This window comes from Leucoraja erinacea, chromosome 5 (genome assembly GCF_028641065.1).
Source record: "Leucoraja erinacea ecotype New England chromosome 5, Leri_hhj_1, whole genome shotgun sequence".
NCBI lineage: Eukaryota > Metazoa > Chordata > Chondrichthyes > Rajiformes > Rajidae > Leucoraja > Leucoraja erinaceus.
In genome coordinates this window covers 47,316,731-47,333,144 of record NC_073381.1, presented here as the reverse complement: position 1 = coordinate 47,333,144, position 16,414 = coordinate 47,316,731, and the positions used below count along the sequence as shown (strand labels likewise).

The 16,414-nt window shown below is 44.9% G+C and overlaps 1 protein-coding gene across 2 annotated transcripts; it reads right to left on the bottom strand.

Annotated features, from left to right (window-relative positions):
- Positions 1-5,028: 5,028 nt before the first annotated feature.
- Positions 5,029-15,650, bottom strand: LOC129697200 (repulsive guidance molecule A-like). 2 transcript variants are annotated; one of them, XM_055635527.1, is made up of 4 exons: positions 15,481-15,650; positions 12,946-13,045; positions 8,289-8,788; positions 5,029-6,628 (listed from the first exon to the last, which is right to left on the bottom strand). In XM_055635527.1, the coding sequence occupies exons 2-4, from the start codon at positions 13,022-13,024 to the stop codon at positions 6,011-6,013; spliced, it is 1,197 nt and encodes a 398-aa protein (XP_055491502.1). In that variant the 5' UTR covers positions 13,025-13,045; positions 15,481-15,650; the 3' UTR covers positions 5,029-6,010. The 2 variants fall into 2 exon arrangements, with proteins under 2 accessions (XP_055491502.1, XP_055491501.1); XM_055635526.1 differs by lacking the exon at positions 15,481-15,650 and having other exon boundaries at positions 12,852-12,970.
- Between the last annotated feature and the right edge of the window lie 764 nt (positions 15,651-16,414).

Here is a 16,414-nt window from a genome sequence, read left to right as displayed (position 1 = left end):
AGATAATGCTTGCTAGTAATAGGCTATATATGGAGTGAGAAGATAGCAAGTTTACTGGTGGCCCAACTTTTTGGAAAGCACTGACAAGCAAATCCTGATTTCAGGTCATGCTGCATTTTACTACACTGCTTACTCAATGCCATAGCTATCAAAGTTTTGTGCCTTTGATAGATTTTTAATTTTTATAAGAATAAAAGAGTATAACGTCTTCTGCCCAAGGTTCAAATTCCCTTCATTTATTCATGAAATTCAAAAATGATTGTAGTTGCCGTCTGCAAGCAAAAACTAAATATAATGTAACAATTGACAATAAAACAAATTTGATTTTTTTTAATCCTCCTTACCAGCAGTTTGCTAGTCCACTTATTCCCAATAACCAACTTTTGCAAGAACTTTTCAATCAGTACTCCCATTGTTTCCTTTCATTTGTATCATATAGTTCTAACCTTTAAAGCATTATTTTTCCCTGTGAAAAATGTACTTCCTTTAACAGTTCACCCATTTTAACTTGCATCCAGATTGTGCAATTTCTATGGCTAGCACAGAACAATTATTATTAACTAGACCAAGTGCAGACCCATTGGGTCTGCTCCCCTAACGCAAGATTCCACCACTCACTCGTTCCCCCAACGCAACCCATTCCCCCAACTCAATATTGCACCACTCACGCATAGCCCCCCAACTGCGCAGGCGCGGCTAATTTCTCCTCATCCCCCAGCACTCCCGTCCTCTTTGCCCTCCCTCTTCAATCCATAGAGAGGAAGGTGTGGTACAGAGGGGGTAGGGGGCAGAGAGGGGGGGGGGGGGCAGAGAGGGAGAGGGGGAGGGGGAGAGAGGGGGGGGGGAGAGGGAGAGAGGGAACCGGATAGAGGGAGGGAGGGTAGAGAAGGCAAGGGAGGGAGAGGTGGGGGGGTAGAGAGGGTGGGGGTAGAGAGGGTGGGAGTGAGGGTAGATAGGGAGGGGGCATCTCCCTTCTCCCACCCCTCCCCATCTCCCTCCCCCCACCCCCCCCCCCCCATCCCCCTCTACCACCCCCACTCCCCACCCCATTTCCCTCATCCTTCTCCCCTCACTCCCATTCCTTGCCACAGGACCTACCCAGGTCATAGACCAGCGCCAGGGCCTAGAACTGGGCCTGGTTCTCGTACTCGGCCCGGCCCTGGATGTAGACTCCAGCCGTCAGCTCGGCCGCCGCCTGTGCTCCAGTCCAGGCCCCGAATTCATCTCCGTGCTCATCCCTGACCCTGACCCTGGACCCAGGCTCTTCCTTGGCTCCAGCGGCGGCTTCTTTCTCGGCCCCGGTCATGGCCCCATCCCAAGCCCCGGGCTCAGCCTTCACTCCAGCAGAACCAGCCTCGTGTTGTGCGCTGGCAGCCGCCGCCACAACTCGTTCACCGGGAGCGTTGGAGTGCCCCTCCCTCCCTCCCGGAGTGTCCCATTCTGCCTTGTGAGTGTATTGTGACGTCACTCTGGGTTTTTTTCCGAAATGGGTGAGTTTTTGGGGCTGTTTTTAAAATTGAAAGGATTAATAACTTTGGAATTATAGGTGGGAATGCGACGGGAAGATATTTATCGCCACAACAGGAAAAATGTGAATAGGATATGTGAAAATGAGAAGGCTGTGGCCTAGCGTTTGGAAGAAGATAGGTAAAGCAGATTGACACATCATGGGCATATCGTCGGCACAAATAAGACAAAGACTTTTAGTTATATAGAGATGGTTAACAAATGCCAAGGTGGAAAGTGATTCAAACATTCAATAACATGGTCCTAGAGTTCAACTCTGCACCTACTAACTTGGTGGTGATATTGCAGCAGTGTAGAAAACCTGGCAGTGCATGATGATTTATTACCCATCACATCACTTGCACAAGTTACTCAATTCTTTTCAACTTTTCCTAATTATTAATTGGGTAGAGTGTGGCAAAACATTGCCATTAATTATTCAAAAATATTCTGGCCAATATTTCTGCCCTCACATTTATAGTCATACAGCATACATGAAAATAGATTCTTTGGCACGACTCATTAATACTGACCAAGATGCCCCGTCTAAGCTAGTCCCATTTTATCACATTTGGTCCATTTCCCTATATAGAGTCACGAGACTAAGTAGGACCCAAATTGGGTCCCTGTCACACGGGAGGCCTGGTCCCCCAACGCACCCCGTTCCCCATCGCAATATTACACCACTCACCCATTGCCCAACTCATTTCCCCTCATCTCCCAGCACTCCCTCCCCCTTCTCTTCATCCTCCCTCTTCTCTCTCCTCCTCCCCTCACTCACCTCTCCCTCCTTTCCCTTACCCTCAGTCACTCACTCCCTCAAAACTCCTCTCCCCTCCCTACCCCCTCCTATCCCTCTATTCCCCACCTCCACCACTTCTCACCTCCCTCTATCCCTCCCCCCACTGCCCTCCTCTCCCCCTATTTCCCCACTCCATACCTCCCCCACTCCATACCTCCCCCCTCCTCTCCCTCTATTCACCTTCCTTCCCCCATTCTCCCTCCTCAGCTCCCCCACTTTCCCCCTCTCCCACCCTACTCCCTGATCTCCCTCAATCCTCCCCACTCTATTCACCCTCCTCCCATCCTCCCTCCTCACCTCCCCAGGATCTCGGCCTCAGAGCCAGCCTCAGCGCTCAGGCCCCGGTTCGTCAGCGCCAACGCCCCGGATCGTCTGCACCTGCAGACGCAGCCCCACCCGCTCTCCACCCGGCAGAGCGTTAGTGTTGCACACTCTGCTCACTCCGCTCCTTCAGCTTTATTCTCCTCGCTGGGCGAGCCGGGCGCCCCCGTTGTCTGACAGTGGGCGTGGCCAATCAGTGCGGCGATGGTACAGGAAGGGGTATCACTGTCCTAGCCGTGGCAGTGATTGACAGGTGAGGAGACAAATCTGCGCATGCACAGTTTTAAAGATTTTTAAACCTTAATAACTTTTAAAATATACCATCGATTGGAACAAACTTGTTGCACTTACAGCACAGGAGAATGGTGCATAAGGTGGCAAAAATTTGTATATACACACACACACATAATATATACTAGACCAAGTAGAGACCAGTGGGTCTGTTGCTCCAACGCCCGGTTGCGGTGGGCAGGTGGGGGGGCTGGGGGGCAGCATGCGACGTCACACACACTAACAACTCCCACACACATCCTAACTACCTCCCCTTGATATTATATTAATATTATTAAGAGATGGAGGGGGGTAGAGAGTGAGAGCAGAGAGAGAATGGGGAGAGACAGAGAGAGGGGGCAGAGACAGAAGGGCAAGAGACACAGAGAGAGAGAGGGAGTGAAGTGGAGGAGGAGAGGGAGGGTGGGGAGAGAGAGATGGGAGGAGAGAGAGAGGAGAGGGGGGCTGAGGGGGGAGGGGAGGGGTGGAGGGGAGAAGGAGGGGAGGGGAGGGGGGAGAGAGAGGAGAGATTGGAGCGATAGGGCCGAGAGAGAGATGGCAGGGAGAGAGAGGGGAGAGAGAGAGGGGGGGAGAGAGGGAGAGAGGGAGGGGGAGAGGGAGAGGGGAGAGAGAGAGAGAGGGGGGGGGGGGAGAGAGGGGGAGAGAGAGGGGGGGAGGGGGAAAGAGGGGAGAAGGGAGGGGGGGGGAGGAGGGGAGGGGGAAGAAGAAAATTAGAAGGAGGAGGCCAGGGGCACCGCCATAATATGAGCCGATCCCAGCATCCCGTACCGTCAGCTCTCCATACCCCCTGACCCCCTTAGCCACAAGGGCCACAGTGAGCTGGCCTCAGCTAGTTCCAGAGATTCATGGTGAAAAAAGTTCTTCTCTCGCTGTGACCCCTTGTCCTGGACTTCCTCATCGGGAACGATTCCTCTCTGTACCCCCTTAAGAATTTTGTAGTTAGAGGGTAGGTAGAGCCAGCCTCAGAGGTTATCTCCGGGTCACCACAGAGGATCCGATTCCCGAACGCTTCAGGGTCCCCAAGTTCGGGGAGTACGGGGGGGGGGGGGGGGGGGGGTGGAGGGGGCAGGGGGGGTGTGGTCCCAAGTGAGCCTGCGGGCCACCAGCGATGCACGGAGCGATGTGAGGATGGTGAAAAGCAGCGGGGTGACCAGCCGATCGTGGCTTCCACCAGCGTGACAGAGCCGGGCCAGGGGGAGGTGAAGTGGAGGAGAGCCGGGCGGCAGCAGCCGTTATCGTCGCGCGGGGCACGCAATGAGAAGGTAGCCCTGGCGGCCATTACTCCCTCTGGATCTTTGGTCAGCACAGTGGGAGGTGAAAAAATGACTGAGGGTGGGGTGGTGGAAAGTGCGCCTGTGCGTTGAGAGCTTTAATCGAGTGTGGGGGCGGGTGGGGGGCGGTGCCGCGAGCAAGGGCATTGTGACATCCACAGCTGCCACAGCTGCCGCAACGGTTTGATTTTAAAAAAACAGCCCGTTTTGTGAACAACTTTATTAAAAATCTGGGGAAATAATTGATCAAATTTAGGGAGGTCGATTTCCGAAATCGTAAGTTAAATCGCCACCGAAATATGTAAAAATCGCAGCGTATTTGTGTCTGGTTTTCGAAGAAATACATTTCAAAGGCAAAATGACATACACCTACACACACACACACACAAACACAGAGTTTTAATAGATACTAGACCAAGTGCAGACCCATTGGGTATTTTCCCCCAACGTGCGGTTGCGGGAAGGGGGGGCAGCATGCGGCGTCACACACACTAACTATGCCCCCCCCTACCCACGCTACACACGCCTACCCCCTTGATTTTCCATTAATATTATTAACCCTTTTACCCCCTAACGGCCCTATCTACTGATGTATAGCCCCCAACTTGCAGGCACTTCTAGAAAGGGGGGGGGGGGGTAGAGAGTGAGGGCAGAAGAGAAGGGGCAGAGAAAGAGAAAGAGGGGCAGAGACAGAGAGAGGGGTAAGAGACAGAGGGAGAGGGGGTGAAGGGGAGGAGGAGAGGGAGGGTGTGAAGGGAGGAGAAGTGGGGGGAAGGGAGGGGGAGGGGGTGAGAGGGGGGGAGGGGTGAGAGGGGGGGATGGGGGTGAGAGGGGAGAGTGGGGGAGAGTGGGAGCCTGTAATACCATTCCATTCTTTGGGATTAGTTTTCTTAAAGATAGTCATAGTCATAGAAGGTTTTTGTTGTTACATTTTAAATGGCCAGCAAACATTTCTACTACTGTATTTCACACAATTAACTGAGGGAAAAACGTAAAGATTCAACAACTAAAAGCATGAGGTGTTGTGGATGGTTATTGCATTATCTTTGCAGGATTACTAAATTGATGGGGAATACATACACGACCTTCAAAGCTACAGGATGGTCTGTCCTGGGGGAGGATAGTGTATAAAGTAAAACTGTACAGGATAGTGTCTTTGAACTAAAAACAGGCCTTGGTGAACATTTGATTGGATTATGTATGGGTAGCTGTTTGACAGAACTATACACAGTGGATATTTGACTTCTATGAAAAGCGAATATATATTAGATAATCTGATTAGACCACCATGGCTGTGTTCATAATGATCTAAGTTTACTTGGAAACATATACTCAATAAATTGTGACCTATGCCACGTTGTTGGTAATGGCAGTCAAAAACTGAAGCTACAATCAAATATGAGTTAAGCTTCAGATACTCAGAGGATCCCTGAGCAGAGGCTGAATGACTTTCATGTCAAATGCAATGAACGGGCAAGTGGGCGGCATGGTTGCTCAACGGTAGAGTTGCTGCCTTACAACGCTTGCAATGCCGGAGACCCGGGTTCGAAGGCCGACTATGGGTGCTGTCTGTACGGAGTTTGTATGTTCTTCCCATGACCGCGTGGGGTTTTTGCCAAGATCTTTGGTTTCCTCCCACACTCCAAAGGTAAATGTAAAGATTGTCCCTCGTGTGTGTAGGATAGTGTTAATGTGCGGGGATCGCTGGTCGGCGCGGACCCGGTGGGCTGAAGGGCCTGTTTCCGCTCTGTATCTCTAAACCAAACTAAAATTCCTTGTGCAACATCATCCAGTGACTAAGTGCTTAGACACTCAGGATTTAGAAGAAAAAATTATTGTTGCAGAAGAGCACCCACAGCACAGAAACCAACAGTGGAAGGCAGGAAGGGATCGGCCGACCAGGCCAGCTGTTCCTGAACACATGAAGCAAATCCTTGGCTGGGTATAACATTTTTGCATCTTCCACAGCCTTGAATGTTGCTAAGGAAATATTGGGATTACCAGTCACCAGGATATCAAAAACACAACATTCAAAGTAGTAATCTTCAACCAACAGGCCCTCTTTGCATTTGGCTTTGGCCCTTTGTGCATTATGGTGGTGGGTAGTCCAGGGAAGCCTTTCAATGAAAGGGCAGCCAGTTAAGCAGAGCTGTAGGTCCTGATCCTCTGTATGTGAACTTGCCACTTCCTCTGGCATGAGGATGGCAATGCTCAGGTGCTGACCCACCTGTCGCACAATCAGAGTCGTGCCAATATAACTCGCTTGGATCTCCACGTGGCCAGTACTCAACATTTTCTTGATAACCAGACTGTTTGCCCCATTTCTTAAGCCACCATTTACAGAACCATCCACAAATGCAGCTGGAACATTGTCCATTTCAGCTTGATACACTTTCTGGTCAATGCATTCCTTGGAGTTCTTAAAAATAGCAGTAACCTGTAAATCAATGAAAGAAGAATCATTCATTTCTGAATTTTACATTTTCTGTCCCTCTTTCTCCAATCTTATTCACTTTTATTTTATTCTTCATGCATCCTCAGTGCAATTGCACCACACTCATTCATTCAATGCTCCTCATTCATGTACCCTCTTGTTACTCTACTGGAAGTCAATGGCTTGGAAATTATCAGGAAATGCCTGCAATTCCACACCAAGCTACCAATATGTTCCTTGTGTCAGTATTTACTTCCTGTATGTGTCAGTAAGTACGGAGCTTGCTGGCCAAAGTCTGAAGGCAACTTCCCTGTTGCAGTCCATTGTTGGACTTCACATGGAGTTCAGAGACAGGACACAAACTTGCTGAATTTCTGGTAATCATTCTGGAAAATCTTTTGGGCAAAAGTGAGTCTGTGGAATGGAGAAGAATGGCCTAATCCACGAGTTTAGAAGACCCTAGATGAATTGAAAAAAATGTCAAGGTCGTGTTGACTCGCCGAAGTAAAAGACCTCCTACGGCCTCCCACGACTATGTCTACGACCTCCTACTACTATGTCTACGCCCTCCTACGACTATATTTACGACATCCTACGACCCACCTCGACCTCAGTCTTCCACACCTAAGTCCAACTACGACTAGCTACGTGGAAAATGATCACATGATAAAATGATGTCATGTTTGCATTTTTTTCTCGGGCCAGATACCGACCTACGACTGTCTACGACTACCTATGACTACCATCACGACCTTCTTAGACCTGCCTACGACCTACCTACGAGTAAAAAGTATAAATTCTTGCCATGCCGACTTTTTTTTTTACTCGTGGACATTTTTTATCAGGCTGGAAAAAATGCCGCAACCAACTTGAGGCCACGAGTACGCGGAGACCACTCACGAGCATGAGGAAGAGTTACAAAGACCTCCTACGACCTTCTACGACCTGTTGGCGACCATGCTGCGAGTATGAGTCAAGGGCAAACTCGGCAGAGGTCGTGAATTAGGTCGTGAAAGTGGGACAGGGGCTTTAGAATATACAATGTTGAATTTATTGCAAGCTAATTTATGTTTGGTATTTAGAAATGTCTTTCAGTGATTTATAATCGTTTAAATTGCTTCTTTAATCTGGACTGGGAAAGCATTTTTCAAGCTACTTCCCAGGGTTTGCTTGTTCTGATGCCCATATGCCTCACAAAACCTTGCCATTCATGAGCAGGTTGACTTTGGGGGCCTTGTAACAGATAAGTACATCCTTTTTCTGTATGTCAGTGCTAAATACTGTCAATATCCCATTGGGAAACAATTTTATTCTGATAATTTCCATCGATACGCTTCCATTGGTGATTAACACTATTCTATAGTGGTAATTAACTTTATGCCTTAATGACCATTCTGTTACCGATACAAGCAACATTCTGCTTGTGACCATAAATGTTGTTGTTAGTCAAAATCTTTTAAATTATTGGCTGGATGTGGGTATCACTGACAATGACACAAACTATGACTGAAACTCCATTCCGTTCTTGAATATTAACACAATTTCACGAGCAATGATGTAAAGCAAATCTGAGGCTAATTGAATGGGCCAACTTTCCAGAGTACTATACAAGCGTAGTTGATGTCTGACAACAAAATTCACCAACTATATCAAAGGACATCACCTTGCTGATTGCTGAAATGTTATGATGTGGTGCGATTGGTGCATTAGTCAGTTGCAGGGTTAAGTAATTGTTGTCAATCACCGGCCACGCTCCCTGAACTCGACATGTCTGAAAATCATTGTAAAACGTTCGAATGTGGAGGTTCCCAAAGATGCCACAGTAAAGGTAGGTTGGTTTCTGGCGCTGTTTGTAGTAAAAGCTCATCTCATATTTGCAAGTGTCTGGTAGGTGTAGATTATCTTGATTATCTGCTGGCACGTGCGGTCGAGGTAATGAGACTTTACCATCCTTGGAACAGTTATGCTGGATCATTAAATCCTCAATTCCTTGCACAGCAGAATGGTAGATTAGGTCCCCGCGGCAAAACCAAGCAGTTCGTTGGGTGCACCACGAATATGAGCGCAAGGCAATACAAAAGTCTTCATTCAAAGAATCGTCAAGATGAGATGTAGCAGACACAAACTGAGAATTGCATCTGAGAATTCTGCACTGTGACATCACTGAAAATGGCATTAAAGGTTAAGAATCTTTAATAACATTGCATTAACCGGGTATATCAAGCATTAATGCCACTAAATGTACTCTTGAAATACAATTAAAACCCAACATTAATACTGCAAGTGCACAGGGATTAATGGCAAAAAATAATCAACACAGGCACATTGGAACCTAGAGAAAAAGTCATTAACAACTGCACAATGGCTAAATTGAGACAAACAGCATAAGTCATGATAACACCACAGATATAATTGAACTGAAAATTAAAATCATTATTAAAATCACAGGCATAGTAAAACATGAGCATTCGAAGAGCATCTAAGAATAGGAATGAGGACAAAAGATGTTGATGTAACAGTTCAGGTAACATCTGTCGAGAGAAAAGCAGGGAAAATGAGTGAATAATCTCAAACCTTGTCAGTCTTTCTCATCTTCGCTCTCTACTGATCCCGACCTGCTGAACACATCCAGCATTTCCTGTTTTTTGAGATTTCCAGTCCTGCAGTAAATATTTTACTTTCATCTCAGAACAGAGGTAAGCCATTTCCCACCATCTCCCTTCCAATCACGCTTTCTCCTCTTCACCCAATCTATTCACTATGATCAGGACTGATCTGTGACCAGTATATACATACTCACATTTGCTTTGTATTCCATAAAATTTAATCTCAGATTTAAAATGAACCATTGACCAAGTTTCAGTCACTATTTGTTTCTTTTAACTTGCTCCCTGGTACTACACATTCTGACCAAGAGCTTCTCACATTCCATCCTGTCCAAATGGCTTCATATTTTGAATCTTAAATTTCAGGGAATATTACCTAACTTTAGGGCGGCACGGTGGCGCAGCGATAGAGTTGCTGCCTTACAGCGCCAGTAGACCCAGGTTCGATCCTGACTGCGGGTGCTGTCTGTTCAGAGTTTGTACATTCTCCCCGTGACTTGCGTGGGTTTTCTCCGAGATCTTTGGTTTCCTCACACATTCCAAAGATGTACAGGTTTGTATGTTAATTGGCTTGGGATAAGTGTAAATTGTCCCTAGTGTGTGTAGGAGAGTGTTACTGTGCGGGGATCGCTGGTTGGTGCGGACTTGGTGGGTTGAAGGGCTAATTTCCACGCTGTATCTCTAAACTAAACTTTATGTAATATCTCCATTTATTTTAATTCCTGGTGATCGGGCACCTAATCAACTCTGCCTTTGGCCAATATATCCATCGAACAGGCTGCAGTATCCCAAATCTAATCTAACCTGGGTTTTGTACATCAATTTTTAATCCATTGCCCTTTTGTTACTTCATATGCCTGACCAATTTTTCATCTATGAACATGGTGTCTAAAGTTTTTCTGTAGCCCCACTGTTTATTGGTACTGGTTTGCTATTTGCATCTAAATGCAGTGAAAAACCTTTTTTTACTTGCTATCCATGTGAATCATACCATATATGAGTACATCAATGTGCAATAGAGAAAATAAACAGCATGCCAAATATAGTGACACAGCTACAGAGAAGGTACCAATAAAAATGTGCATAGTCCGACATGAGGTAGTTTGGAAATTCATCCCTCATTTTTGAGCGATTCGTTCAAGAATCTGATAGTAGCAGGGATGAGCACTCTTCTTGAATCTGGTTGTAAAGACATTTAAGCTTTTGTATCCTATATACGATAGGAGTAGGGAGAATGGAGAATGATCAGTGTGTGCAAGAATTGTTTTTGTTGGCAGCTTTCCCTAAGCAGCAAATTATGGGTGGAGTTGATGAGGGTGGGAGACTGGTTTGTGCAATGGACTTGCTGCTTTAACAGTTGTCTGCAATTTTGTACGGTCTTGAGAAGAGCAGTTGCCATATCAAGCTATGATGCATCCAGATAAGATGTATCCAAATATGGTGCATCTGTAGAAACTAGTAAGTATCATTGGAGCAATGCCTAATTTCCCTTTGCCTTGTGTGGAAGTAGAAGCATTGTTGTGCTTTCCTGACCATAGTGTCAATGTGTTTCACCAGGGAAAATTGTTGGTGATATTTACACGTAGATATTTATAGCTTCGACCATCTCCACTTTAGCACAGTTGTACAGACTGGGGCATGCTTCATGTTGCTGACATTGAGGAAGAGGTGTTGTCTTGACTCCATGGTTTCTTTTTTCTTCCTGTACTCTAACTTGGCAATGTTTTTGTGGCATTGTTTATGACGTACTTTATTCTAAATCCTTTTAGATCCAAAGTGGATGTTCACACAATTAGCTTCACCAAAATTAATTTAGCACAGTTCAGCCCATTCACTATTAATTTAATGCTTCCATCCACACTGCTTATATTGCCCCCTATAATCTGAGTTGTTCACACATAAAATGAATAGTTCTGCCCCAATATAGAGCAATGAAGAATAGTTCTGTTCATATCTTGCCAATTTAAACCCCTACCTATTATCATGTTTCCTTCTGATTGGCTAATTTCCCAAACAAAGGAATGTAATTGAATATCATGTTGACCCCCTATTGGAAATAATATCCATAGACGATTCTCTATCCATTATATTCACATCTTCAAGAGATTTAATTGGTTTTCATCTGACTTGATTACTCTTCACTTTTCCTTCCTGGCTTTCTGTGAATAATTGAAACTTTGAGATGTTTAGTGATTTTGTAACGACAGATATTACGGTAGTTGGCCGACAATTTTCTGTTTCCCTTCTTTCCTGCTTGGATTTCCTAAATAGTTGTGTGTCATGCTCAATTTTCCAATCTAAAGGAATGGTTCCAAAAGCAAGGGAATTGGGGAAGGCTGCAGATGGAAACAGTAATGTTTTTGATAGGTACTTTTCCTCACTGAGGGAAACCATTTGATCCTGGGGATTTGTCATCCATTCATGCCTTATAATACCAGAGCAGGTATAGAGATAAAGAGAAGGGAAAAGATCATTAATAATTCCATATGTACACTGGGTCAGGGAGTAAATCTTTAGTTTAGTTCAGTGATACTAAACTAAATGTGGAAACAGCCCGTTGACCCACTGGGTCCATGCCGACCAGCGATCACCTATAGTTCTATCTAGTTCTATCCTACACATTAGGGACAATATACAGAAGCCAGTTAATCTACAAACCTGCACAACTTTGGAATGTGGGCAGAAACTAGAGCACCCGGAGAAAGTCCATGAGCTCACAGGGAGAATGTACAGACACCACCATAGTCAGGATCGAACCCCGGTCTCTGGCATTGCTAGGCAGCAACTCTACCGCTGCACCACTGTGCAGAGTATGTGTTGGAATTTTGCACTCCAAAGCTACCCCAGTGGTTTTTGTTGACACTGTATCATGTCTGCAGGACATTCCTTCTGTGTGTGATAAAGTAAAATTATAAAACTGTGAATACAATGATTATACATGATCATTACAAGGAGCAAATAGATGGCATCTTTCTGCAGGGTACTGCGATCAAATCTCTTTGCAGCATTACCTAGCCTTTCTCTTTAAATTAGATTTTGATTTGGTACAATTGTGTAAATAGATGAAAAGATAAAACAATTTAAAATCAAAAACCCATTTTAAATCAAAATATGCAGATGCTGGAAATCTAGAAAAAAAATCACAGAAGATATAGAAATATTCAGTATATCATTACCTCATTGGGGAGTCTGAACATTTTGTGTTGATCCCTTTCATCAAAATGAGGAACAGTTTGAAATCAATCTGGGTTCAGTTGCAGAGATAGTGGCGGTCAGGATAGGATGGCTATCCCTATACGTAAACACAATTTCCCCAGTCAGTACAGGATGTACTGAACAGCCCACTGAGTCAATATGCAAGAGGCACCATTTTTGGCCCAGTTGCAGCTGGTCACAAAGGCCTGTTGCAGCCATCTCCACTTCCATTCCGGTCATCTCATGAACCCCGGCTTTATAATAATAATAATAATAATAATATATTATTTTATTTTTAATAATTTTATTATTATTATAATGCTGCTAAGCAGCTACATCTCCCAGCATATTTTCTGTTTGGTTAACACCTCTCACATATCTATATGTTGGTTGAAGTTATAAAGGAAGAAAAAATATATACTCACATTTGAACCTGCATGTGAGCAGGCACATTCGAAAACCTTCATATTTGCAGGTCATGATTAGTGCTGTGGTTTGAAAAGTAAGAAAAATATTTACCTGCATTGCAGAACTGGTAAACCAGTATGATTCTCAGCACAATTTGCAGTTGCTGTGAAGTAAGGGAGCTGGATCCCATCGTGGGTAGAAATCTGTTTCTCTGATTGAAACACAAAGTAAGTAAGTAAGTAAGTAAGTCTATTGGCCAAGTGTTCATATACAAGGAATCTGCCTTGGTGCTCCGCCCACAAGTAACAACATGACATACAGTGACAGTTAGGAATGACTCAGAAAACACTAAACATTAATGATAATAAAACATTAATGATAAAACACCATTGATCAAGCATGTGAACCAACAAAATACCAGATCAAAGGGAGGCTACAGATTTTTGGCTGTTGAGTAGAGCAACTACTCATGGATAAAAACTGTTTTTATGTCCGGCTGTGGCAGCTTTGACAATCCGGAGTCGCCTTCCAGAGGGAAGTGATTCAAAGAGTTTGTGGCCAGGGTGAGAGGGGTCAGAGATGATCTTGCCCGCTCACTTCCTGGCCCTTGCAGTGTACAGTTCATCAATGGAGGGAAGGTTGCAGCCAATAATCTTCTCTGCTGATCGGACAATTTGCTGCAGCCTCCAGGTGTCGTGCTTGGTGGCTAAGCCAAACCAGACCATGATGGAGAAGGTGAGAACAGACTCTATGATGGTCGTGTGGAATTGGACCATCATTGCCTGTGGCAGATTGTGCTTCCTCAGCTGCCGCAGGAAGTACATCCTCTGTTGTGCCTTTTTGACTGTGGAGTCGATGGTAGCCCCCCACTTAAGGTCCTTGGGGGTGATGGTTTCCAGGAAATTAAAAGACTCCACAGATATGACTGTGGTGTTGTTGATGGTGAGTGGGGTGAGGGGAGGGGGAGCTCTCCCAAAGTCTACAATCAATTCCACTGTCTTAAGAGCATTGAGCTCTAGGTTGTTGCTACGGCACCAGGCCGCCAGCTGTGACACTTCCTGTCGGTAGGCAGGTTCCTCCCCATCCTGGATCAGTCCAATCAGGGTTGTGTCGTCCACAAACTTGAGAAGCTTGACAGAGGTGTCTGTGGAGGTGCAATTGTTGGTGTAGAGAGAGTAGAGGAGAGGAAGGAGTACGCAGCCTTGCGGTGCTCCTATGCTGAGCGTTTGCGGGTCCGAAATGTGCTTTCCCAGCCTCACATGCTGCTTCTTGTCTGTCAGGAAGTTGATGATCCACTGACAGAAGGGTTCAGGCACAGTCAACTCAGAACGTTTGGAGTGTAGTAGCCCAGGCACAGTGGTGTTGAATGCAGAGCTAAAATCAACAAACAGGATCCTCGCATAGGTCTCCTGGTGGTCTAGGTGCTGTAGGATGAAGTACAGGCCCAGGTTGACTGCATCATCCACAGATCTATTGGCTCGATATGCAAACTGCAGAGGGTCCAGCAGGGAGTTTGTGATATTTTTCAGCTTGGCCAACACAAGCCTTTCGATTGGCTTCATGACTACAGAGGTCAGTGCGACAAGGAATATCCAGCATACTATATCCCCACACATATCTCATTATGCATTACCATCCCAGCTCATTACACCATTTTAACTACCAATTGCCTCACCCCATTATACCATTGTTACCCCGTTACCCAATCACACTACACCATATTTTCATCTCATTCCATTGACAATTTTTACACCTCACTATCCAAGCCCATTACACCATAATTACACCTCACTATCCCACAGCACCACTATTACTCTCACTACTCCATCCATCGTACTATTATTACTCTTTGTTACCCCATCCTTTGACATGCACATCATTACCCTCACACTCAATTCCATGCCACTTAATCCCATTACATAACATTGCACTTCATTCCCACCCCACTAGCAACATTATTACTCCTCACTCTCCAAGCCAATAAACAATGCCCTCGTATCCAATACACTTAATCATTATTATGATCACATCGTCCCATTACAAAATTATCCAACGTACAATTCCATCGTACATCAGAATATATCAAGCAGTACATTACTACACCTTCATAACCCAACCATTGTTCAACTTCACAACCCATCCCATTACAATTCTACCTGTTATCCTCAGTCCATTGCACGAACTTTACACCAACCACATCCAATTGCAGCATTATCCCACCAATTCCATTCCTTTCACTATTATTATTCTATTATTCTAACACCATGCTCCCATGACATCATCACTCTTATACCCCACCCCATTACATTTGATACCGCTCACACGTCATTGTAATGTATCATCTTTACCCCTCGCACTCCATTACAAAACACCATTATTACCTCTCACTGTAACATATCACCACCTCATTATGTCGACATTCCAATCTAATGCATATTATTACCTTTATACTCTACAACCCCTTTACCCCTCAAATCCTATCCCATTGCAATGCTCACTGCCCATCCATCACATGACACCATAATTATCTTCACATTCCACTCCATTCTACTTTATGAACACTTGCAGAACCACCTGCTGTGCGTATGTTAATTACATGCACCAGTAAATGGATTCTTAAATCTTTTGCACATTAGGAAAACTTACCCACAGTTTATTGTGCTTGCTTTCAGTTCTCACTTGATGTATTTATTATTTTCAATAGGTTTTCAATCAGAAGGTCCATATAGTTCTTTAAAATAATAAAAAAAATTCAGACAAATTTAAACTATCAAGTCCTGGTTCAGCACTGACCGTTTCTTGCATCCCATGTATCCCTGGACTTTATCTGTTTAGAGATGGTGAAAGATCTACTTCAGTGTAAATTTGCAGAATAGATAATAATTAATCTGTGAGATCGTTTTTCTACCGTTGTGAAAGAAAATCGAATCAGCTGAAGTCCAGAGTACCAAACAGCACTGTGGCTGAAAAACAGATGAATGAGACAAATCAGAAGCATTGGAACTCATTTCAAGGCTGTGTGCTCAGTCCTCTGCTCTATTCTCTCTATATACATGACTGTGTAGCCATACATGGCTTCAAGACCATCATTAATTTGCCACAATATTGCTGTTGTTGGATGAATAAAAGGTAGCGAGTCAGAGTGTAGGTTCAAAAATGATGATCTGATTGAATGGTGCCAGAACAACAAATGTTAGCAAGATCAAGGAGCTGATTATTGACTTCAGGAGGGGAAATCCGAGGATCCAGGAAGTCAGAGACTTTTAAGGCATCGATAGATAGATTCTTGAATAGTACAGATGTCAGGGGTTATGGAGAGAAGGCAGGAGAATGGGGTTGAGAGGGGAAGAAAGATCAGCCATGAATGAATGGTGGAGTAGACCTGATGGGCCAAATGGGCTAATTCTGCTCCTGTCACTTACTGTATGACCTTATGAAGTCTGATAGCAGTCTTCATTATTGGGACGATGGGGGAAAGATTCAAGTTTCAAGTTCTTGGACAAGATCTGTCCTGGGTCCAGTATATTGATGCAGTACAAAGAAAGCTCATTAACTTCCATAGAAGATTGAGGAGATATGG

Excerpts from the sequence above, each read along its gene's own strand:
- LOC129697200 (XM_055635526.1), bottom strand. The coding sequence starts at position 12,951 with ATGCAGGTAAATATTTTTCTTACTTTTCAAACCACAGCACTAATCATG. Across the intron at positions 8,789-12,851 it reads GCTCACATGCAGGTTCAAAT|TGATGTCACAGTGCAGAATT; the intron begins GTGAGTATATAT and ends TGCCATTTTCAG. Across the intron at positions 6,629-8,288 it reads ACATTTCAGCAATCAGCAAG|GTTACTGCTATTTTTAAGAA; the intron begins GTGATGTCCTTT and ends ATTGATTTACAG.